Raw genomic sequence first — 25,668 nt, forward strand, 5'->3', positions numbered from 1 at the left:
AAACTGCTACAAACGGAGGGCCTGGCCTCCCCAAGGATCGTGACGGGGGAGACTAAACACCTATTGTTGGGCTGTTGTGTTGCTCCACATAAAATACTTCCCCCCCCTTTGGGTCTCGAGTAATAAGGACGAAATTGAGGGGGGAAACATAAGGAGGCAAAATCATGTCCGAGTGCTAAAAGCAGACTAGCCAAGTGATGAAGACTGATAAAAAATTCAGTGCTGTATTTACCAAGTGAGTGCTACAGCAAAACAAATTAAGGCAGTTTGGGGTTCCACCAATAGCGGGGACGATCAGGTTGCCATTGTATAGCATATTAGCACTGCATACCCTTTTCAGGAATTAAAGAACTTTTCATGATTTTCTCAAAACTGTCAAAAAGTGGACTTGTGTAGTTTTTGAACCTAGTGTTTCAATTGTGTTACCAGAACTGTGTGATTTTGCTCTCATAATTTGAATCATATTGTGCAACTTTTATGTACATGTACAATGTTAATGGAAAGAGAGAGAGAGAGAAGGTTTTATCTACATTGTAGGACAAGTTCTATCTTTGTTGCTCCAAATTTTTCAGGACATTCTTAGTTCACATGGGTGATCTTTTGTCATCACGTCCAGTCTGTCATACATTGTCGTTGTCCATCTATCCGTCTGTCCATTCCTCTGTCCGCCAACAATCGTGGCACGTTTGGTCAACGGAAGAAGAGATAAGAAAGTTGAAACTTGGTGTGTTGATGTCTTATGACAACATGACTTGACGTACAAAAAACATTGGATACTAGTTTTCATGTACTTTTTAGGCTCAATGTGGCAGTCTTTGTCAATATTATATGAATGCTTGGAGCTAAAATATTGAAATTGTTCACTATGGCTTCTTCCGGTGAGACTACCCAGGTTATATTAATTGGACATACTTTTCATGGTCACAGCTGAGGTTGAACTCCAAAATTTCACTGACAGAGGCACCTTTCATTATCATTTGTCCTTCACGCTTGAAATTCAATTTTTTGACGCCTATTAGGCATCTTCACATGTTGACAAAGATTTAGGTCAATGCGACCTTCTTTGCCAGTGTAAGTAGGTCGGTCATAAAATCCAGTGTCGTTCATATATCAAGAAATCGCAACTGCTTGATCAAAAAAAATTTATTTCCTTGATCGATATGACTGAGGAGTAGCCCTGCCTGACCTACTTTCCAAGGTCACCGTGGTCAAACTTTGTAATGTCAGAGAGTAAATTTGAAGTACTGATATATAGTAGTTGGGAATATTCATCCTATGCTCTCCTCTAGCAATTATTTTCATGTATCACTCACTATATTCAAATAAATGCTCCCTCACCCATTAGGAAGTATTTACTCCATTCCTGACCATTTCTGACTCAATTAAAGCAGTTTTGAGGTGCAGGCCAGTCGGCAGATTAAGTGATAAGAAACTGCATGGGAGTTTACATTCTTCCATTTACAGTGGAACCTCCCTTAGCAGACACCTCTCTATTAAGGACAACCTCTCTATTAAGGATACTAGTTTTGGTCCAAAATTGGTTTCCATTCAGTTTGACCTCTCTAATCAGGACACCTCTCTATTAAGGACGGCACTTGCCAGTCCCAAGGGTGTCCTTAATAGAGAGGTTCTACTGTACTCCTCTCTTTTGTAGCGCCATGTGAGCACAATGTCTGTGAGACATCTCATTTTGCAATTTTAGGCCGGATATCAGTACTGGTATGTTCAAGTATCGGTATCTTTGTTAACAAGGAAAATAATAATGATAGGCCTTTCCTATATTATTGAAGCATCAAAAATACTTGATATGTGTGTATAGGTTGCAGAAATAAAAGTCGAAATCAATGTTGAATAAGAAATGAATCCTATGGTTGGAAAATAAAAATCTTTGTCGACATGGTAGTTATTGCATTCTTTCATAACAATGTCACATTCCTATATTTGAGACCCTCTGCTCAACCACACCTTGAGATGTCACATGTGACCGAAGATGATGTCATTTCAAGAACAAAATGAAGTTCTCAACATGTCTAAGAACTTGGGTGCTATGATGCTTTTACTTTAGTTTTGCCAAGTACAACTGTACATGAAGTTTTCAATACAAGCATTTGATTGTCTTTCTTCATATCGTCCGTTGAACCAGAGACGCTCCTGGCCTGTCCTACATTTAAGATGTGCTATCACGTTGATCAGTGTTATGTAAACTCCCCAGGCAGTCCATTCGCCATTCCACACATGCACGAGGTCAGTCCACTGGATCCAGAATGTATGTCTTGTGCAGCCCTACAGGCTTTCTAAACTTTCAGTTTGAGACTACCGTCTAATCACGCTGTCTGGCCCATGTCTGAGATACTCGGACATCTGGTACTGTGTTCTATGACTCCAGGCCCAGTTTGGTCAGAGATGTCGTTAGTGTTAGCACAAGCGTTTGTTGTATGGCCCAAGTCGTCGCAACCACCCACTTCAAAAAGACCAGAGACCATTTGTTCAATATATTCAAAACGCTGTTTTATACATTCCTTTTTATATTGGCTGATATGAATAAAGTCTAGCAAATGCTTTTACTTCAATTTTGTACAGAAAGGCAATTGTACATGGAGTTTTAGATAAAAGCATTTGCTAGTCTTTATTCATATCACCCATTGTGTCGCCTAATGCCACAACCTTCCGCTTCAAAAAAGATCAGATACCCCCTGTCCAATATTGGAGACGCTGTTATATCTATAATTTCGCTAGTCTTCAATGTCTTCCCACGGAAAAACATGTCCTTCCCATATAGTCATGGTAATCGTATTTAAGGTACGGTTCTGAATAAATTGTTCTATAAAACCTCAGGGCCTTGATACGTCAGAGATCGGAAGCACAGGATAGATATTTTTGTCTATGGGACACTTTATCCTGGGACATTTAAAACAGTTACACCTGGCTTTCAATCACTTTGTTCTGTCAACACTTTTTTGTTCAACGGAAGTTCCCGTGTCGCCATGCTCACAAGCTGAAGTCACAAATATTAGGTGGCTACTGTAGAGTTTTATGAGCGCGTAGCCCTGTTCTGTTCATCCTGCTGACAATATCAGGCAATTTCACTCGATACATACTTACTCATGCGTAAGGAGAAGTTGTAGGCCCTGTTTGCAAGAGGATGAGTCTTGTTACGTCACCGTGATGTATATAATTGCATCACCTACCATACCACGGTAACGGAAATTGACTACTGTTAAATCCGTTAGGAGCCAGCGCGACTTGATGGTACGCCATGGACAGCCCCACTAAAATGATCGAGTGTCACCTCTGGAGGGATTAGCCTAACTGTTTTGGCGACCATGTTGATATAAGATTAGCCTCTAGATATCACGAAAATCTCGAACAAATGTTAAACCTCAAATGTTATTGTGACGATTTTCGCATACAACATACATGCAGTATACAGTTCTTTGAGTCGGGACTATCGATTGATTAGCGATATTGAATATCAGTCCATTATTTGTTGTTTTTGTTAGGTAATACACCTACCTTATCTGCATGGTCACTGTACATAGTACGTCAACAGGCTAGTTTTGCGTCAGTTGGCAACGAGAGTTGCATTAGTGGAACTGGAGTCCATCAGGTGTGGATGAAGGGCCAGGAGTCACCATGTCAGGTTTGTACGGTTGGACAAAACGCTGCTCGGGATGAAGGTTGAGGGTGTTTCAGGAATGTGTGCCTTACCTTTTCCGGCTTTCGTCCCCGGTCCTTTGGACAGAACACGCTGACGTCTTATCTCCTCTAGGGGACGAGCGCAGTCTCCTCGACAGAGTGTCTAACATTTACCCAGATACATGCATATTCTAGAGACTGCCGTCCTTGGCAATGAGCTATTTGTTTGTGTGTTGTAGGGTTTTGGGATTCCACTGATGTGCACAAACAACTCACATCAACAGCCTAAGCATTCTGGATACCAGGGCCGTTTGCCATGAAGGTGTATTCAATAAATCACACGGAGAATTTCGACGCAATCATAAAAATACATAACCATACTAAATGCCCTTACGTAAAGTCACAGGGATATCCGTGAATGGGATGGACACCTCTAGTTAACCTTGTCTCTACAATGTCCATTTATGTCCCAAACCTTTTCGTTTTAGCGTCCCGCACGACAGAGAATTTCGGGCCACCGGATGGATCATCAGGAGTCTATGGACCTGCAGAACCGTCTAATTCGAGCCAGAACCCCTACACAAGCCAGATGCCTCGGCATCATCTTCCGCCAATAGACCAGCCGAGTTGCCCGTCAATCCAGCTTCGTCCATTACGTGACACCATTACTGTTGGACATGATCCGCACCGACTGAATGCCTCGGCCCCACCACCAGATTTGTTGTATGTGAACCAAGGATATGACGACGCCCCACCCCCGGCGTATGACTCCGTTTACCCGGGTTCGTATCCGTCCTACCCCACAAGTCAGTCTGTCACAGAGACCCCCACTGAAACGTATCGCGCACAGGAAAAACTGCCGACGCCCATTCAGGTGTCTTCGGTTGCGGGGACAGCTAAGTCGTCAGTGGTGGAGCCAGCTAGAGTCACTGGCGGAGACATCGATCCCGTTTCTGCCAAGGTACCAAAACCACGCCACCCGTCATCATCAGTCCCACCAGCACGTCTGCCGCGACAAACGTTACCATCAATCACATCCTCACCAACACAACCCAAAACTGAAGCGCCGGTCTCTCAACAACCAGCCCCGTCTGCTCCAAAGACAACCCAAAGTCCACCAGATCTCCAGGAGTTGCCAAAAGCAGCAAAGCAACTTTTGTTTATCGGATTCTTTCTGAGTGTAGGCCTAATTATTATCGGTGGCCTCGGATTCAAGTACAGTATGTTTGGATTTAGGGTGTCTGTCGGCATTTGGGCGGGAATTCTATCCCTTTTGACGCACACCGTTTTTACTGATCCAAGGAATCGCGCTCCGAAATACACCCAACGTTGCACGTACGGGTTCTTCAACTTTTTGACATTCATCGGTACAGTAGTTTTCATTGGCTGGCATGGCCGAGGTCTGACCATAGACCTTCAACTCAAAAAGAACTGCACTTTCTATCTCACAGAGTCGTATCCTCTGCGAAACTGTAGTATCGATGAAACCTACGGACTCGACGATTTCATCTTCTATCCTCTTAACGAGGCCGAAACCACAGCCCGTATTGCGCTGCAGGCTTCTGGGATTGCCATCTCTGTGTTCCTCATCCTGATTGGCTTCCTCAGATGGGAGAAGACTAAACATCTGCCAGGTCACGTGAAGCCAGCACCCAATCCGAACAGGTTACCACCACTCCCTAAATCTGTCACGGACGGAATGTGGATGCAAATATTCGTCAGTATCGGACTCATCATAATCGGGGCATTAGGATTCAAATACAGAATATTCGGCTTCAAAATATCGGTAGGAATATGGGCGGGTCTCCTCGGATTCATTTCGACCATCAGTTGCAACGACCCCCGCCCGCAACCGCCGAAATACAACCAACGCAAATCATTTATCTTTTTCAACTTCTTGGCATTCAGCGGCGCTGTCGTCTTCATGGGTTGGCACGGACAAGGTCTGTCGGTGGACAACCAGTTTAATGAAAAATGCGTCTTTAATCGGACTAAATGGGTAACTGCTGTCAACTGTACCGACTACAACACATACGGATTAGACCAATTCGTGTTCCTCCCGAAGAGCAGCGCAGAGATCACCGCCAGGGTGGCCCTGCAGGCAGTTGGTATCTTTTTCTCTGCTCTAACAGTCGTCTTCATATGTGGGAGGTGGGAAAAGACTAAGCAGTTACCAGGCAAAGTAGCTCCTCAGAAATAACAGTAGACCTATATCCCACCACTGTGAATGCCGAGAGCAGGGGTACCAGGCTAAAAATGGTTCTCGTTACCTTTTTTTGTTATCGGTATTTAATGGGTTTCGCATTCCCACCCAAGATGCAGCAGTGACTGACGGTTTTTCACGGTTTTCAGTGTGTAGACTGTTTAGTGGCGTAATTTTTGCACGCCGTCTCGACTTGTCGAAAGACTTTATTCCGGATCTGGTCAAATAAATGTGAAAAAAGTTCATTTACTGCTGAAATGTCCCACAAATTTGCCATTATTCGTTCGCGATTGAGCCAACGGGTTCAACGGCCTGACTGACGGTACGGGAAGACCTGCCCAAAAAATTTATGACGTCGCACAGAACATTTTGTCAATCTCGGTGATTGAGTTCTCGGAACGGGATAGCGAAACCTCACTAATGTGACACTGATAGTCCATGTAATTCATTGTAGATGACACTATTGATAAAGGAACATTTGATTCGTTATTTTCATAGTTTTAAAGTATTATTAAAAGGTTTAATACATCGTGCATTGCCAACGCTTCATGCAGAGAAGCATTATTGACCCTCAATGCATTACGAAGGCTGCTAGAAGTTCAGTATGGCAGAGAAGGAGAAATCTGCCAGTGCCTTCACATCGAAAGGTTAAGTTGGCCCCCGTCTTGAGTGAGGAAGGGCTGGGAGATTTCTTCAAGAGGCCATGGACGTACTCACGCATCTGAGGTGGAGGAGGGGTCAACAATTTTGGCTACCATTTGCATACGCTGTACATTCTTTAACGTTTTCTTTGCGTACGGAAGGGGGGGGGTTCTGAAAATCGGGAAAATGTGCGTATGGCCCCCTAAACTCATTTTGTGTAATGAAGTTATTATGCATACATCACGTTGGAAACGTTTTGTCTTAACCACTTAGTGGTTGCCTACACATAACATTCAAGACACCCCATAACGTCACATGACTTTGCCGCGCCTCCAAAAGCGACCTCTCTTGGATTAGTGGTATGCCGACCCTGGAAACATAACCCCGAGAGATAGGAGTTTATCGCCTCGTCGTAAAAATGCATCTTTACTATTGTAAAATCTCTGTTGCACGCACTACATCGAAATGAAGCACCGTCTTGATTCTCACGAATTTTAGTCACTTTTGAATTTGGATGTCGTAACACGCAGTTCGATGTCAGTTTGGGATTGTAAGTCTTGTGGCAGCGCGCGCAGTGCGCAACAGTCGGGACGGGATAGGCTCGCCGAGGTAGTAATGTCGTTAAAGCAACCACTAATTTGGGGTCCTTCGATTGTAACATTCGCTTTAATGCCTCTCGGAGTTCGTAAGGATTTATGACATCCAATAACTCAGTTAACCGAGCATACTCATTGCTAATATGAGCAAGTTTCACCATATTTCGGTCGCGTTTCTGTTTTTCGTCCCTGGATTCGACCTTGAACTTTGAACTGACAGAACTAGAATTGTCACTCCCAATTGAACTCAGCGACAGCAGAGATGATGAAGCTGTGCTCATATTTTCTAGAGACCGTACCTCTACTCCAGTATCTACGTTTATTTCATTCTCACTATCCACTGAGTTATCTTTCGAAGTGAAACACTCCGAGTCCAAAACTTCTAAAGTTTTTTCCAACCCAGAAGAACCAGGACTACGGTCTCCAAGAGACCTAATCGGCACATTTACAACACGACTTGTTCGCGAATTTTCATCTTCCATCTCGGAATCCATCCCTTCAATTTCCGCACCACCCTTTTCCAGAGCAGTCCGATAACTCGGGCGACGCCATAGCTCTCGGTGTCCGGCGGAACGTCCGTTCCGGACGCGGACACCCAGAAGACCGTTAGGACGTCCGTTGGATGGTCCATCTACCTCGTCTAAATCTTCGTCCAAATCAGTTTCGACAAACTCGCATTGCGCATATCCATTAGTACCTGACCTTTCGCCATCCTGAAATGTCTTTATATTTGTCATTGGCGGCATCCCTGGGAGACTGTTTTTGTCGTCAGCCATCAATGCGGGCGACGACGACGTCATATCCACATTTATCCGACGAGAAGCGTTAAAGTCATTGACGTTTCCTTTCCAATATTAGAAAACTTTCTCAACTGTGATCACGAGTAGTTGTCGTCTTCTGATAGGGCAACACTGGATAGGGAGATATCGGAGTCGGGATAGAGGAATCCTCACAAAATAGGACACCGGCGTAACTGCGTCCACCGTTCCGTTGCGACATGTATGGTCGACATTGAGGTTCTAATTTGTTTAAGATCGTCCGGCCCGATTTGAGAATCCTTCATCGCTCCAGGAGTGACAAGTTTTTGTTGTTTCATCCCACGGAATCTTTGCATCAGACCTCAGCGATTTCTGAAATGAGAATAAAATAAAATTCAAAATCTGACTGAATTATCACGCTTGTCCGATGTTGACTCCGATTTGACCCGAGTTAGCTCTTCATGCGTCGATCCTTTCCACGTGGAACTGACGTCTTGGTGTTGACATCGATTTTTCCGACGTCTCGCGGATGGCGTTTGATTACCTCGCTACTGCGACGATAATGGAAGTGACGTGGCGTCATAATAGCGGGGTGTCGGAAATCGGATCTCGGCGTGCACTCATCACGTAGCGGAAAGGTCTTGTGCGTACTAGAAATAACGAATAAGGCGCGTTTTTCTACTATCTAAGAGCTGAAACAAAATTGGAAAAGCATCAAACACGTTTCGAAAAATAGTTTGCTGATGAACCAGAAGAAGAACAAACATACTGCAATAAAAAGCCGCCCATTCCTTTAGATTTTAATCTAAAAGATTGTTACAAATCCAACGTACAGAAAATCAAAATCGATATTTTGACTAGACAAAAACGATGAAGGTTAGCGACACAACAAATTGTTTTACACCTTTTGGTACAAAAACCTAATTTTATTTGATATTTTGTTAGACCTTTTATGTCTTATTCATTTATGGCACATTCATACACGATTGTCGAACACAGGTGGAACTTAAGAGTCTCGTCCAGCGATGCTAGAATATTGGCGTTGAGCAGGACAACCTCACGCATCTAATCGCAAATGTCAACCCGGGATCCTGAACATCTCACTGTCAACCGCTCGTGCCGAAAGGTCATGACACGCGACAAACTATCAAATTGGGACAGCTGTCTGGACGAACTGATTGAATAGATGTGAATCGCATGGTGGTGGAAGGTTATTTGATACGGCGTCTATTGACATTCATGGAGAGACAAATGGTGCGATTGTGATTGTAAACAATGATGGGAATAACATTCGGGATCTTAGGTTGGATTTGAGACTGCCGGACTCGAAGAGATTAGGACCACATCCAGATATCATTTTACAGGGGTTGAATTTCCTGAAAAGGTCTTCAGTGAATGCCCTAATGAGCTCAGGTTCATTACAGGGTCCTTTATTGTGTAATCTGACCACCCGCTAAACCAGGAGAACAAGATCCCTGATTGTACACTCTCGAGACAGTCCATCAGTAATCCGAATAATGGTCTTCACAAGGGTAGGAACTCGGCCGATCCACTGCGTCCGGACTGTGTACCTGATTGTGTGATTGCGATTGGGCGAGGACGAGGTGTTGGCTTGATAGCTTATTCCGCCGGTCTCTGGGGTTGTTAATATCAGCTGTCGAAGGTAAGGTCAGGGGCCCACACCCAACCACTCATTTTTAAAATTTCATTTGCGAGCGAGATGTGCAAACATTCTTCGGTGAATTCACAATTTGTCAACAAGCGTTGCATCAAGGCCAAATGTGAAAAACCAGAATGAGCCAAATAAATGTATATAAGAGTGGCTTCAGCGCCTACTTGCCATGCGTATTTCTATGTAAACACACATTGATTTATGCAAATCAAGTGCATCCTCTCGACGACATTTCAAGTTGGTTTAGCAAAAGGCCAGCTATACAGGCAATTCCCAATACCAAACGGTGCACATCCTCTCGACGACATTTCAAGTTGGTTTAGCAAAAGGCCAGCTATACAGGCAATTCCCAATACCAAACGGTGCACATCCTCTCGACGACATTTCAAGTTGGTTTAGCAAAAGGCCAGCTATACAGGCAATTCCCAATACCAAACGGTGCACATCCTCTCGACGACATTTCAAGTTGGTTTAGCAAAAGGCCAGCTATACAGGCAATTCCCAATACCAAACGGTGCACAGCATGCGAATGACTATAGGCTTTTTCCGAAGTAAATGACAACGTCCTCTATTAGGCCACTGCGCAAAAACTCTTCGAAGCTTCATAACATATTTTGCCCGCGAAGAATTCACACCTCGCCCAATGCGGGATCTATTACAAAGCCCGTTCGCACCTAGGCCTAAATTCCCATCGTTTCACTGTCTAATCAAAGGGTTGTCAGGGCAAATCTTGATAAAATCGACCTCCATGAAACAGCTTTCATTGTGCTGATAGGTCTAAACAGGTATCAAAGGGCAAATAATGAAAAAACTCAAATTGTCTCAGGGCTTTAAACCTGTGAATCGCGTTGGGCCTCAAAATTAGAAGAAATTTCTCCTGACCAGTAGTTCTCGCACAGCTGCCGAAAATGAGGTCATTGAGGTCACTTACCTCTGAAAAACATACAGTCTACACTATTCGATGATGCAACGCGCGCGTAGGACGACGGCTCACACGCAACGCGCCTCTCTGTAGGCTCGGTTAGGAAGCTTACTTTAAACCAGTACTGTTCTTTCAGTACTTTCGCGCACAATTCATAAAAACGCCTGTTGTGTTCTCAACGGGTAGCGTGGCCGAGCGGTCTAAGGCGCTGGTTTAAGGCACCAGTCTCTTCGGAGGCGTGGGTTCGAATCCCACCGCTGCCATAAAATATTTTACATAACCTTGACGCACGCATGGGTGATGAACTTCACCATTTTATCGGATTGACAAGAGCAATGTCTTCCTGGGCTGACACATTAAGGCTGCAGAGACGTCAATATCAAATTTTACTCACCGAAAGCACGTATATACTACATTACCAATACGTTCGCCTCGTGGAATAATTTTTTTCACTGTTGAATTTTTTACTATTCCATGGCTTGAAGTGCTATATTTATATATTACTCACCGAAAGCACGTACTTCGTTACCAAAATAATTAAATATACACTCCGAAGGAAAAACGCAGCTTTCTGGTGTGACGCACAGCATACACGATTCGTGATATTTGAATGAGTATTCAGCAGATTGCACCACTGAGCCAACACAAAACTCCAAACAGCCCTCTCATTCATCCAACTGTGATAAACAGTTTATGAAACTATGAAAATGGAGCACAGTATTGTATCGCCGGTCATAAATCTGCCCCCTTCGACAGTTGGTGTACCCCATTGAACTTTAACACCTTGTCAAAAGAAGTGCGTGATCAAACATTCATTTGATTCGTTGGCTGTGTCCTTGGGCAAGCAAGCAGTATTGCAAGTAAGTCGCATGGTCGGATTCCCCGTCAAGCCTGAGCTTCGTGTCATTCCCAGACTCGACGTCTACCTCATGCAAGGTGGGGGAGCACCAGACTGATCCTGGACATAGGAGGATGATCTCACTTTTAATATCGAGCCCCGTTCTTACGAGTCCGGGAACCGGTGATACCCTCATATTGTAGCTGAACCCTATAGTTGACCAACCAAACAATGTGTCTTCTGTTTGAGACAGACTAAACCAGATTTTAGAATATCAAAAGTTTTATTGTCTAACGTGACTCTTTATATTTCGGGTGTACTTGTAATATCTGAACTATTAGAGTGCATTATCTTTGAAAATTCTCAGGAACTTTGGCTATTGTGAGCAGACGTTCGTAGCCCTGAAAATATCAAAGCTATCCGATATAAATCCAACGAGTTCTGCTAACTATACAAACGAGCTAGTCAACATACGCAATTATCAAGACAACTTTAATTGACTGTGTGGCAGGTTTATCCCAGGAATGACCATGTCTTCCAACAGCATGGGGCTCATCACACATACCATTCTGGTAACATAAACCTGTTTAGAAGGCGACTTCAGGATTTATTCGGAAAGATGAGTGGCCTTTTCAATGCCCCAAATTCTAATCATACGGATTTTTTCATCTGAAACTCCTTGAAGGAAATATGTGTACCGTGGACAAAAGGGCAAGTTAAAGGAGCTGGCGTCAAAGGACTAAATTGTTGCTTCTTGAGAGAAGTAATCTTCAGATGAAATCCAAAAGGGCATCTCATTTGAAACAAGTTTTTTTATTAATACAATTGGTGGTGGATGGAAGAGGATGGATGGAGTCAGTTGTTCAGATATTGAATTTGTTAATTGTATTTTTGTAATGAACAGTAGTTGCGGGATTTATATCGCATTGCTTTGATATTTTCAGGGCTTGCTTACATTATACTCAAATTAATCCCTGAGCAATTTCGAGAAATTCCGTACTCAACTAACTGAGACATTGCAAGTGAAAATGTGCGATCCTTTTTTGGACAACCACGGATGTATAGAGCAAAGATGTCTACATCCGCGGGCCAACATATTTTTAGTATTTCACTCTCTTCAATGCACCGACCAATCAGGCTTAAATTAAACGAGAGCAACACTTCACTTTATACAGTTTTCTAAAGAAACATGAAAAATAATATTGATTATTTTGCAACCCAACAAAAGTTTATTGTAAACTACCGCCACGAGCTACATGTTAATTCTCAAGTACTCCTATATATTGAATGGAATAACGTTATATGTACTATACATGCTCCGAAGTGCTGACCTACGCCACGTATACTTTTTCACAAAACTCCAAGCGTTCATCGGCTAATTAGGCCGGGTTGTCCATAAGGTAACGCCATAAGGGCTGCTGCAAAAGGATTATAGCGTAAGAAACGAAATGACAGAAAAGGAAGAAAGAAAATTTCTCGGAAACTAAATACGAAATAATGCTATTCATGGATATTTAGAATATCTCGGAAAATAGAAATTTCTCGAAAGATACATTTTCTCGGGTGGTGAAAATGTAAAAAGCTAGGCTAATATAAGGTCGTGCTAAATTCGCTTTAACAGTTTATCCTTAAACGACTGGGTCCTGGTGGTAAACCATTATTACGTTTTCACGTACCCTTTCCCGTGCATTTGCAGCCATTCGAAAAAGACTTGCTTGGTGACAAAACCACTGAAAATACAGCTACTGGCATTTGAGTGGTTTTAAGAGTCCATCGACCTACATGCGGGTCCTGTTGCTATGTATATGTAATATGGGAAGCACTTCTAAGCTGAGCTATCAATATAAATTTAATAGATATTTTGGCAGATTTCTCTGAAATACACCAAGGCATCAAGTTATCAAGTGAACCGGGCGCACCAAAAAATCACACCAGAAACAACTATTCATTCTGGCGGACCGTATGTATAGTTAGATAAAATATCATTACTGTAGAGATGACCTCATGAAGTCATGTTTTATATGTAATCTGACCGCGATGGCAGCTCACCTGATGGCATTTTTTTACCTTGGGCATTAGTGTTATGTATGGGAGCATGTCCACAGCTATAGCTTTTCGTCGGCGGCAGGGGAGGGGTAGGGTCGGGTGGCAAACCACCTCTTTTGTCCTCCATTTGTAAAAAAACCAATCTGGCATGGAAACCAGGCTATGCAGCAAGCAACATGCCCGGCAATATGATTCTACAAGGCAATCCCAACTAACATTCGCTAGTGAACATCTACATGTAAATAGTAAATGGCACTTTCGTATGTTTTTAAGAAAAACGTGTTACGTATGAATGGCGGGGTTAAATGGACTGCCATTAAAATATCGATTATTCCAAAACTGACAAGAATTCTCTATATAACGTTTCCCAGTTTCCATGGGGACGTCCATATTTAGTAATTGACAATTTGCCCCCGGGCCCTGTGCTCTGAAATGACCACATATACTGTGGCATACTCCAAGTACAAGGAGGGCCAAAAATATAACCCTTACATTTTCCACCTCCTTTTACTAGAAGTCCGTACGTCTTTTGCACATTATTGAAGACACATGACTGGTTTGACGAGAGTATGTCTTTTCCAGAAGTAGTCCATTTGGGCCTTATGGTGCGGAAATTGCAGGACCGATTTCTTCAACGTTAGGTTTTTTTCTTAAATCTAATTGTGGAAGAGGATTTCCACATTACATGTAAATATGCATTCGAATATAAACATTGTCGGAGAGCATTGCTTTGTACATTGTGCATTGCTTTGTACAGCTCGATCCTTCCTGGATGAATTTTGATGAAATCTTGACGATTGTTCTGTTTCATGTATGTATCTCTTCAAATGTGCGAAGTTTCGTATTGAAACACCCAATAAGAAAAAATCGCTCCCCCTCCGCCTATAATAAACTCCTACAAATCGTCGAAGGTCTCCAATGAATGATTACATTTTACATGCACATGTAAATTGCACCTCTAACGTAGAAATTGTGTTGGGTCCAAGTTTTAGACGTAAGAAAATAAAACTTAAAGAAATGGGTCCAGAAGTTTTCGCACAGCTGCCCAAAAATTACGTGGACATATACTTTTGAAGAAGCCTATCAGACACCACATTTGGATATCAATCCAGCTTTAGCGCATCACGAAATCTTTTTGACTTGTTTATCCTCTATAACTCACCTGAACTCCACCAAACCTGCCTTGTTGTTTGATATATCCAAAATATCACGGCTAGTCTATTTTCGCCTTACTCCTCCCGTGACCTCCGTGTCTGTAGCCTGGTCTCGCCAGAAATAGCATGTATTGTGATGGACAATGAAATACGGATTGAATACGGTATTGTTGACGGGTTATTATTGGTGAAATGTTGTGAATGGTTCGGCAAATCGACGCATGTTGGCTTGGTGATACTCCCACAAATTTCCCAAAGTTCATTGTAGATCGGGATTCGGAGTTCGTCAAAGTTGGCCGGCTAAGTTAATTGATTGGCGACTGCAACATTGCTTCGACTAATGGCACACATTATCCGCACTTTGAACTCTCGTAAATTTCACTCAAGCTCCACTCTACTGGATATTGCAATAAACTGAAATGGCCATTTGAAGCACGTACATTTCTGTGCAGAAAATTACTATTATGTTGTTTTCATAATTTGAGATGGTTGAAATGGAGGTAAGACCACAATGGATTTTTTAAGCAGTTAAATTGTCAATGTTTGACCGCGACGCATCAAATACTGCGTGGGGTTGTGAATCTGAAATTTAGATTATGTTATTCCGGACAGTCGGGCAAGTAAATGGTGAAAAATAAACTGGTGATTGACCACGGAAATTTTTTGATAATTGACAAATTAGACAGACTTTGATATTTCCACTCTTTTCAGCCAACTGGCAGAAAAAACTCAAAACACGCCCCCCTATTACCCAATTAGCAAAATTCGAAATTAATTTTTTCATCAAATAATTTCTTTATATCTGCAGACTTGTCACAACAAATATTTTTTCAATACCTCTCCAAATATGTACTTGAGAGTTAAAAACATGCACTCGTCTAATTGATAGGCCTCGACCCTCCAACCTATGAATATTCATTAGTGGTCTTGTCTCAATGAAGGTACATTTCAGGGGTTAGCATTTTGAGAATTTTTTCAAACTAATGTACATGACATCCCACAACTCTCCAACAAAGGAAAGTCATATCTGGAAATTTTTGGAGAAATGAGAGACATTTCCACGAGTGGTACACTGTGCCAAAAGCGACGAAAGAGGACAAAAGTAATAGGGAAACGTATGTACGACTATCTACGACAAAACCTAGAATCATGGGCAAAAAACTTCACCCTTCATCATTATTCATGTACATTTGTCAAGAATTCATTGTTTTAACCCACAAACACTACCAAAAACTCAACATGGAAAATTTCTGTTAACACTGGGGATCTTTGGGGTTTTCCCAAATCTACCAAACTTACTAAAATACGTAACATGGATAAAACTACAAGTTTCCCTATTACTTAATGATTTTTTTAATTCTAAATCATGAGTGAAAGAATGTACAGTTATGTCTCTTTGGAGAAGTATTTCAGTCAAATTAACCAGGTAACACCTATGAAACAAAATGGTTACATTAGACCAATGGTTGAATCGTTACCGAAAATCTCTGAAGAAGATCCGGTCAAAGTGCACATTCATCCCCTTCCAGCGGATCAAATTCTCTTCAAACGATAAGAACTGGATAACCGCCGAGATCAAAATAGAAATCAACAAAAGAAACAAGCTCTTTGGAAAAGCAAAGAAATCCGGTTATAACTTCGATTATGATATTTTCAAAAAACAACGAAACCACGTTATCTCACTGATCAAGAAGGCAAAGGATTCCCACCTTTCGTCGATAACGGACAAATTGAAAAATGGAAGAAAGGATAAAGACTGGTGGAAACTCGCCACAAGCATCTGCGGTCAAAGCAAAAACAACACAACTCCTTCACTAAATGTCAATGGTTTATCCGTAGACGACCCTACAACCAAGGCCAACATCCTCAACGCTCACTTTGCCAAAATCTGCAACGTAGATGAGACAAACATACCCACCCAAGGAGAACTCCCAAACCTCACCAACAACGAGCTCAACGACATCATAATCACAGAGCAGGATATCGCCGATCAAATCGCCATCATGGACACTAACAAGGCCATCGGCCCAGACGGCATCAGCCCTCGCATAGTTCATTCTTTGACGCTCCAATTGACCAAACCGCTCCACATCCTTTTCAACAGATCCCTGAATGAAAACATATTCCCAGAAACATGGAAAAAAGCAAACATTACCCCCATATTCAAGAAAGGTGACAGGCATGATAAATCCAACTACAGACCCATTTCCCTCCTCAGTGTCATAGGAAAACTTTTCGAAAAAATTGTCCACAGAAATGTCTACAACCATCTCCGTTTGCTCATCTCGAAGAACCAATCTGGATTCCTGGCTAACCACTCTGCAGTTACCCAACTCCTAGAAATAAACCATCAATCACTAATGGACCTCGACGAACAGAAGGAAGTTTTCTCACTATTCTGTGACATTTCCAAAGCTTTTGACAAGACTTCTCATAAAGGCATCGCATCGAAACTTTACCAGTTTGGCATCAGAGGAAACCTGCTATCATGGTTCAAGAGCTACCTCCAAGACAGGCAACAACGGGTTGTAATCAACGGAAAATCCTCAGAGTGGCTTCGAGTCAACGCTGGCGTCCCCCAAGGATCTATCCTAGGCCCACTGATGTTCCTGGTCTACATAAACGACGTCACGGAGGAAACCAACGGCAGAACGAGACTGTTTGCCGACGACACTTCAAACGCATTCGCATCACGAAACCTCATAGCATGCACGCCCGAAATCCAGCAGGATATAAACAAACTTTACGCATGGGCAATGAAATGGGCCATCACCTACAACGCAACAAAAACGCTGTATCTGATTACGAGCAGGCGGAGACAACCCTCTGTTATCCACTGTCATCTCAACAACGTCGCAATTGATCAAGCCAAGTCACACAAGCACCTCGGATTAACTTTCAACGACAAAGGAACCTGGGAAGACCATATCCAGTCAATCGTTACGACCGCAAACCGCAGACTTGGCATACTACAAAACATCAAATACAAAACGAATAAACAAACTTTACTAACGCTCTACAAGACATTTGTCAGAAGCAAGCTCGAATACGCAGACGTAGTATGGGACGGACTCCCCCAGAACTTAGCAGCAAAACTGGAAAAAACCCAAATCAATGCAATGCGATGTATAACAGGATTAACAATCAGCTCTCACCACCGCGACCTTTACAGAGAATCTGGCCTTCTACCACTCGAAAAGCGCAGGAAATTCCATCGCCTCGTAATGTTCTACAAAATTTTAAACGGACTTGCACCAACCTACCTCAAAGACCTCATCCCAGAACTAACCGTCGATAGTCACTACCATAACACACGTTTAGCTACAAACAACAATATAACACCTTTCCTTTGCCGCACAAATAGCCTCTACTCAAGCTTCTTCCCTTCTACAATCCGTGACTGGAATGCTCTCGACCTTTCTATACGTGCGAAACCAACTCTAAACTTTTACAAATACTCCCTAACCAAACTGCCAGAATTCTCTATCAAACCAATCCCCTCCTGGCTAGACATCGGTCCTCGCCCACTTAACATCATTCTCACACGTATGCGAAACAACTGCAGCGGACTAACATCTGACCTATACCTAAACCACGTTTCGGAAACCCCCACTTGCCTCATGTGCCCAATGCATGTTCCAGAAACCTCTTCACACTTTCTTCTCGACTGTCCTAAGTACGAAAACCAACGCAACTCCCTAATGGCCAATACCCTCCAAATAACACACATCCATAATGCAACTCTAAACTCAAACATCCTTCTCAACGGCCATCCATCTTTCTCCAACCTCGAAAATGCTCTCCTTATCAAATCAACCCTAAAATTCATTTCATCCACAAATCGTTTCCAATCTAACTCAAAGAAAAATATCTGACCCCCCTCTTTTCCGTTTCCGCCAACCCCAAACTCGTATGATCATTCCTAACTCTTGCACCCCCGCCCCCCTGCACTTTCCAAACTATCTATCCTTTTTTTTCCCTCTTTTTTGCGAAATTCACTACACATCAACTTCACATGTTTCTCAATTATATATTCTGTATATCTCTTCAAATCATCTTCAAAAAACTTATGTCACTATTCGTATCTTCATAAACTTATGTAACTATTTGCATATATTTTTATTTTGCAGTAGTTTAAGCCTTCGGCTTTTAACTGTAAAATACATGTACAATATAAACCGAATAAACTCTTTGTAAAAAAAAAAAAAAAGTGCACATGAACCAGATAACACCTATGAAACAGGTAACACCTATGAACCAGGTAACACCTATGAAACAGGTAACACCTATGAACCAGGTAACACCTATGAAACTGTATGATACATTCACAGGAAGTGATGCTCAATTGTGCCATAACTGCAAACGATGGACACTTTTTGAATGCCAGAAAAAACTGAATTTTGACAGGCCTGCCAAGCAACTCTACACATACTGCAGTAATTGCAATTCGACCACTTACAGTGATGACTTTAAGAATCCAGAAATCACTATTGAGAACAAAACACGTTACTTTGACCACGTCATCATAAACCTTGGCCAGACACGTCTGTCAGATTTAATGGTAAATGATTTGAAACATTTTGTTGAAAGTAGGATTAAGATTTACTTCTCAAGTCCAAGAAAATGGCTCTGTGCGGCCAGCTATGAAAAAACAGTCCTGAATGCCTTACGATTTGGTCTCGTTAAACTCATACCCAATGATGTTTTACCTGGTCTAGAGTGTGACACTTATTTAGAAATTGAATTCATTAACAGAGCAATTGGTAAACCTCAGTTGACCAAAGAAAATTTCACAGATCTAAGAATGGTTTTATTGGCATTCCTCAAATATCTTCATTACAGTGGAGTTAAAATTACCATAAATTACAAGCTGTTTTTACACCAAGCATTTAAAGCATTGAAAATTGATTATGTAGTATTGAAACCGAATCCAACTGATAAGGCCCGACTGGATGATTTGAACTCTCTATGGTCTGGTTTCTTAGGAAGTATTTTCTTCAAATATTACAGGCTTGAATATGAAAATGAACAAGCAATCGATAAACAAAGTGAAATTTTATTGAAGGCATTAGAGGTGCAAGATATCAGTAAATGTTGGTAGTTGATAAAGTATGGAATTAGTGAAACCTTGGAAACACTGATAAACCTTGGAATATTCAATGTAAACCATGGAATCACTGTGCAAATAGCGCGGGAAATCGGGTGCGTTCCTTCCACGATTTATACCCTCCCAACTGACAGTCTCGTCCCAGCTGACTTTATTGATAGCAATTTGCCAGTTCGTTCAGAAGCCAACATTTTTAATGTGGAGGATGACGTCATCAATTGGCAATGCGCTGTGGTCGTTAAAATATTTTATTTCTCTTCAATGGAAGCAAAAATTAGTTTTTATGATTGTTTTGTATTCCATAGACGATAAAGTATTATGCTCGGTACTAGATGCACGAGATCATAGGACAAACACACACGTGAATAAAAAACCCGCTTAGAACTGGTGACGTCACAAAGATCTCTGCATCCCTCGATGCGTACTGGAAGATGTAAGAAATCGCTCACGGCGAAGGAAATTTTCATCCGCAAACTTCGGTAATAAACATACATGACTAGGCTTCTTTTATTCGTCGTTTGTTATAAAATATCAGTCAATCATAGACAATTAGGCCTAGACATAGTCGTCAACCTTATCCATGCATAATGCATGACAGGCCCCCAACTTCCCAAGCAACTCGTCTGATCGAAAAGGCCCCGTGTGGTGGTGGCGTATTTATAAGCGGAGCGCTATTGGTCCATATTATGGGTGTGTGGTGGGCGTGTCTTCCCATATTTGGGAGATCAGTACTGTACACTGGAGGCGAGGTACAACTGGGTTGTTTTAAAATATAGACTATTGAATCGGATATGCGACAGATTTCTAAATTACCATAAAATTCCGATCTGATCATGTAAGAATAAGCTCCAAATGTTGATTCGTAACCACGTTAGGTTCGAATGGCATTATTTCATGTTTTTATGCATTTTTAGGACTGATTCCAAGGTTTATCACTGGTTCCAAGGTTTCACTGATTCCAAGCTTTATCAACTACCGTAAATGTTACCCTTCACCATGTAGTCTAGAACTTGCAATTCTGTCCAGGATCTAGATATCCTCTTTCTGGTAAGTTTCTGGTAAGTTTCTGGTAAGTTTCTGGTAAGTTTCTGGTAAGTTTCTGGTAAGTAGGACTTTTCCTGTAAAGTATTTTCCGTTCAATATGAATCGATGAAGATTTCATTCTAAATAAATGAATAATCAGACATCAACGATAATTGAACAGCAAATGAAACAAATCGGAGTAATCCCAGTTAATGGAGTGACTCCAGTTAATTCTAGTTTAAATTCAGTTAATTCTGGTTCAAATCTAGCTAATCCCATTGCAACTAATTACCAACAGAATGCAGCTAACTTTCAACAGAACACTGCTAATTACCAACAGAATTACACTACAAAGCAACAGGCTTCTAACAAGGCGTTAACTAGTTCAAATTTAGTCAGTTCTAGTCAAGGCCTAGTTAACCCTAGTCAAGGTCTAGTTAACCCTAGTTGTCAACAAAATTCAACTGATAGTGGCCTTAAAGCTAATTTAACTGAAACTGGCCTTAAAGCTAAACAAGACTTAGAAATTTTAGTTGCAACTGGGAAAAACAAGGATTTACTTAATAAACAACTAACTTTTAATGACTTAGATAATATGACAGAAAAGGAACTCTTAAAACACCACAGAATCTACCAGACAAAGATGGCTGCCAGACTTAATGATTCTTTGGGTAAGACAGTACTTAAAGCTTACACTAAATTATCAAGGTGGTTATTACCAATAGATGACGAGGATGATCTTTACCATGACCTCAGAAATGATTACATCGTTACCAATGAACTTGACAAATGGCTTGGATGGTTGAGTTTGAGAATGGGTGCACTAACTGCTCTTGCCTCATCAACACTGATCACTTTAGGGCATTGCCAAGAAACAAAATCTGCTAATGAATCGATTGGTGTCAGCAATGATGGTACCACCAATTAAAATTTCATAAGATTAAATGGGAGTGGAATCGAACATGGGAGTGGAACCGAACATGGAAGTGGATCAGGACAAAGTTCAGAGAGCAGAGACCGATAGCATAGCTCGAGTGACAGACAGTGAAAAGCCCATTAAGAGAGCAAGAACCGAAAAACAAATTGCATGGTCTCGAGAATTAGGTAAAAGATCTCAGGAATTCAAGAAGTCAAAAAAGGAGAGGTTTACTGGGAAAGATGATGAACCCGGGAATAAAGATGAACCCAGGAAAGACGATGAACCCGAACAAAGTTTAACTCAACCAGAGCCTGAGGTTACCACAAATACTGGAAGTTCCAGGAGTACAACACTGTATGTCATTTTAGCTGCATTTGGTTTTGCAGTCATCATTTACTGCTATCCTAAGATTAAAACTAACAAGAAAGTACGAGTAGGTAGTAAACCAGAAGGTAGTAAACCAGAAGGTAGTAAACAAGAAGGTAGTAAACCAGAAGGTATTAAACCAGAAGGGAAAGATAACTGTTACACAACTCCTAAAACATGTAATCTTAGTTTAATGGAGTAGAATTACTCAAACACACTATTCTTAGTTTCAAGTGAAAAATTTAAAGTAACTGAGCTACCTCTGAAATTAACTATTTTACCATTCTCATCCGTGATTTCAAAGTTGACTTGATTTGTACATTTTTTGTTAACTATTTTCTTGCAATTGAGTTTATATCTCTGGTATTGTATCTGATCACCATCTTCAACAGGAACGATACATAAAATGTCAGAAGGTTTATTGTTGTAGAGGGTCTTAGCTTTATCAACCAAATTTGATCTTAAAAATAGTTCTGTTCTGTAAAAGTTAAGTGGCTTGGTGGAGTAGTATTTTCCTTTCTTGGTGAATTTAGTTTGTTTAAAACCAAAAAATGTGTTTACTATTGTAAAATATTCATCACCGAGATAGTAATCTTTCAACATAAACAACCTGTCTTCAGTAAGTTCAATGATAAGATAATTGTTATTTTCACAGCTGATGTTAACATGTCCTGCAAGGTTTTTGATACGCTCATTGATAAAGGAGCAAAGTTCGGACAAACTGAAATGACCATCAAAAGGGACATAGAAAGAATCGGATTGTTGTCTTGAGTCATTTTCAATTTTTAACAATTCGGTAATACCCGGAACGTTATCACCAGTCCACCACGAGTTGTAAAACGCTATCGATTTCAAAGTGATCGATTTTATGTTCAATGGGTCTGTTAAGTTAAGCTCAAATATGGCTTCATCGCATTCATTCTCAAAAATTATGAAGTCCATTTCTATTTAATTAAAATGATTTAATTAAAGTGATTTAATTAGTTAAACATTCATTAAGGTTAAACATTCATTAAGGTTAAACATTCATTAAATCACTGTAATCAATGTATTTTTCATAGTAAATACCGAAAGGCAATGTAGAGATGCCATCCTCTAAGATGAAACGCTTATCATCGAAAGGACTTAAGCTTTTCTTATCAATCTCTTCCAGATACATTTGATGCTTTTCTGACCTCAGATGACGCATTTTGTGATTAAAAGTCTTAGTGTTTTCAAGACAATCAACGTAGTCATCAAATGTAATAGACTTATTCACTACATTCTTAGCGATTCCTTTCAATTTCTTTGTTTCTGAATTTTTATTCGAACTTTGTTCTCGGGACTTTGTCCTATTCGAGCCTTGCTCTCCAGACATAGTCTTGGTTCTGTATGCATACATCTTACTCCTTAGGGCAATAAATTCTATCATTTCGTCTCCTCCAAGCTCATCCTTAAAGTAGCCTGGAACTTTCTTCTTGCTAGTGTCGTAAAGAGGATTATCCTTTGGGTAATTACTGAAGTCGAAGTGATCCTTTAAAGGTCATATATCAAGGTTTGAAAACATGCTTGATACTCATGAAATATGTTGAGGGTTAAAAAAACAAGATCCCAGACATTAAAAAAATTCTAATAATAAAGTCATTTTTTAGTTATTTCAATTTTCAATTTGAAACTATTTGAATTTCCCACCACACACAACTTTAGATTAGTTCCACATGTGGCCGCTAGGGATTTTTTGATGACGTAGGTCGTGTCAGTCAGAACAAAGCAAGATGGCTTCCGCATACAGTTCAGAGAGTGAGAGCAGTGAATTTGAGGATGTTTTGGTCGATACAGAAGGATATTTAAACGTTGAGCCATACATGTTCGAGCCATTGATATCACTAGATCATAATGAGAGTGATCATTCGGACGAAAGTGATGAGGAAGTGGAGGATGAACGCCCTGAACGTGCAGGCAACAGAAAATGGCAAGTTTTGTTTACATTCTCACTCTGTTCTCTATGCACACAGCACTACATCATGACATGCATCCACTACTACTATACACAATTGGACTTTATCTGATGCTCTGGCACTTCTTGGATGGCTTTGTATTGGTTCAATGGTTGTATGTATTTGAACAGTCTCTGAAGGACATTTGCCATCTGCCATGTCATGGACTCGGCCTCATCATCACTGAGACTGAGGGAAGCCTAGTTCTATTAAACAGCACTTACTAAGCCGCTTTCTTCTATATTTGGGTTTCTGTATAGTCCAGAAGATGTCATGTTGTTGATGAGGACTTACATCACGTACCAGTTACTAGGACTAAGGGAAGCCAAGGAGGGCAACTGGCAACTGGTCTAGTGTTAATCATCATTTTTTGTAAATATGTAAACGTTTATCACTTCAGGTGTGACTGTGGAAACTGCACAGCTCAAATCACTGGAACAGAGTCGATGTGCTGCAGTGACTATTCCCCAGTTCTGGCCAAGAAGGAAAGTTATGAGCCAGATGGAGTTGCCTGCATAACTCTGCATCCCGGATTCGCAAGCAACTGCCTTGACCGATATGTCCTGGAAAGTGCCATGTATGAATTTATCCAAGATCAAGGGCCAATAGGAAATGATCAGCCAATGCACAAGTAAGTTGAAATAAGTAAAATAACAGAAACTTGTACATGTACACTTCCTATTTATTTACAAAACAGAAACAACTGCTTTCAGCACAAAGGATTCATGACCATACCACATTGTATGCATTATGTTTCATCTGAACTCAAATTTTCTCTCAAACTGTCTTTTTAGGTTATGGAGATACCTTGCATACCGCAGATTTGTACGCTGGTGCTGGCAACGTTTGGGCAAAAAGCAAAGACTTCCTCTTCCAGTCTGTGCTCGTGACAAGATTCGCTCTACCTGGCCCTCAGAGGAGTACACTGGCTTTCGTTATCCAAAGAGTTGAGCGTCCGATTAAATCGAGTCTTCCGGCTATCCACGACCTCAAGTTTGGTTTGACGTTTCGTGTATTTCGTACAGACTGGCTTGGGTGTAGACTTGATGCGATCTTCTCTATTGGCCAATGCAGTGCTGTACGAGGGCATTTTCTCTCGAAGTCTCAATACCTCATTCAGTAGAAGTTGAATGTATTCTGAAAAGGAACGAATATTTTGATTTTTTTTGAACAATAAATATTTTGTATTTATAGGATGTCCTGTTTGTTTTTGGTGACACAAGATCATCTCCATGAAATACCTCTGGAAATGGAAATGGTGTTCACAGTCAAGTGGAACCTCTCTAAAGGGACCATCTCAAAATTGACTGATGCCAAAATAGAAGAACAGTGTTAGTCTCTCTGTGAACACTGAGCACCTAGAAAACTCCCCCCAGACAAACACTGTTCCTCTTTTTTTGCATCAGTAAATTTTGAGATGGTCCCCAAGGACACCCATGGGACTGACAAGTGCTCTCCTTAATAGAGTACACTCCCACCGCAGTGGTATGTCCCGCCCCTGGTTTCATATACCATGCCAACCACTGCTAGGCGAGAGTCTTTATCAGCGGCTAGGAAGACGACCGCAACAACACTACTTTGGCACTCTGCCAAGCAATCGGATGTTGTCACCCTTTCTATATATGGCCATTTTCAAGGAGCATCCTCAACCTACATGTATGATATAGAAGTACTTTTTTGAAAAGGTTCCTACCATAAGTCACTGGTACTTTCACTTCCCTTGCCACAGGTTCACCCTTCTTTGCCTTCGGATAGGAGACTGACCATCGCTTAGTCCCATCTTTGTTCGCTGCTTGGGCACGTTCAACTG

General features: G+C 41.3%; 3 protein-coding genes and 1 non-coding gene across 6 annotated transcripts; 3 read left to right on the forward strand and 1 right to left on the reverse strand.

The window, feature by feature from the left end:
• Nucleotides 1-3,547: 3,547 nt before the first annotated feature.
• Nucleotides 3,548-6,328, forward strand: LOC135496792 (uncharacterized). The gene is made up of 2 exons (XM_064786306.1): nucleotides 3,548-3,640; nucleotides 4,125-6,328. The coding sequence occupies exons 1-2, from the start codon at nucleotides 3,634-3,636 to the stop codon at nucleotides 5,834-5,836; spliced, it is 1,719 nt and encodes a 572-aa protein (XP_064642376.1). The 5' UTR covers nucleotides 3,548-3,633; the 3' UTR covers nucleotides 5,837-6,328.
• On the reverse strand, nucleotides 6,273-14,596 carry LOC135496793 (uncharacterized). 3 transcript variants are annotated; one of them, XM_064786307.1, is made up of 2 exons: nucleotides 14,476-14,596; nucleotides 6,273-8,207 (listed from the first exon to the last, which is right to left on the reverse strand). In XM_064786307.1, the coding sequence occupies exon 2, from the start codon at nucleotides 7,875-7,877 to the stop codon at nucleotides 6,762-6,764; it is 1,116 nt and encodes a 371-aa protein (XP_064642377.1). In that variant the 5' UTR covers nucleotides 7,878-8,207; nucleotides 14,476-14,596; the 3' UTR covers nucleotides 6,273-6,761. The 3 variants fall into 3 exon arrangements, with proteins under 3 accessions (XP_064642377.1, XP_064642378.1, XP_064642379.1); XM_064786308.1 differs by lacking the exon at nucleotides 14,476-14,596 and adding an exon at nucleotides 10,938-11,012; XM_064786309.1 differs by lacking the exon at nucleotides 14,476-14,596 and adding an exon at nucleotides 10,824-10,925.
• On the forward strand, nucleotides 10,611-10,692 carry Trnal-aag (transfer RNA leucine (anticodon AAG)). The gene has a single exon. It is a non-coding gene; the product is annotated as a tRNA-Leu (tRNA).
• An 8,938-nt stretch (nucleotides 14,597-23,534) lies between the features above and the next one.
• LOC135496536 (uncharacterized) lies at nucleotides 23,535-24,748 on the forward strand. Its single transcript, XM_064785897.1, has 4 exons — nucleotides 23,535-23,833; nucleotides 24,259-24,489; nucleotides 24,653-24,691; nucleotides 24,736-24,748. The coding sequence occupies exons 1-4, from the start codon at nucleotides 23,637-23,639 to the stop codon at nucleotides 24,746-24,748; spliced, it is 480 nt and encodes a 159-aa protein (XP_064641967.1). The 5' UTR covers nucleotides 23,535-23,636.
• The last annotated feature ends 920 nt before the right edge of the window (nucleotides 24,749-25,668 follow it).

This window comes from Lineus longissimus, chromosome 12 (genome assembly GCF_910592395.1).
Source record: "Lineus longissimus chromosome 12, tnLinLong1.2, whole genome shotgun sequence".
NCBI lineage: Eukaryota > Metazoa > Nemertea > Pilidiophora > Heteronemertea > Lineidae > Lineus > Lineus longissimus.

Excerpts from the sequence above, each read along its gene's own strand:
- LOC135496793 (XM_064786307.1), bottom strand. The coding sequence starts at position 7,877 with ATGACGTCGTCGTCGCCCGCATTGATGGCTGACGACAAAAACAGTCTC.
- LOC135496536 (XM_064785897.1), top strand. The coding sequence starts at position 23,637 with ATGGCTTCCGCATACAGTTCAGAGAGTGAGAGCAGTGAATTTGAGGAT. Across the intron at positions 23,834-24,258 it reads CGTGCAGGCAACAGAAAATG|GTGTGACTGTGGAAACTGCA; the intron begins GCAAGTTTTGTT and ends TTATCACTTCAG. Across the intron at positions 24,490-24,652 it reads AATGATCAGCCAATGCACAA|GTTATGGAGATACCTTGCAT; the intron begins GTAAGTTGAAAT and ends CTGTCTTTTTAG.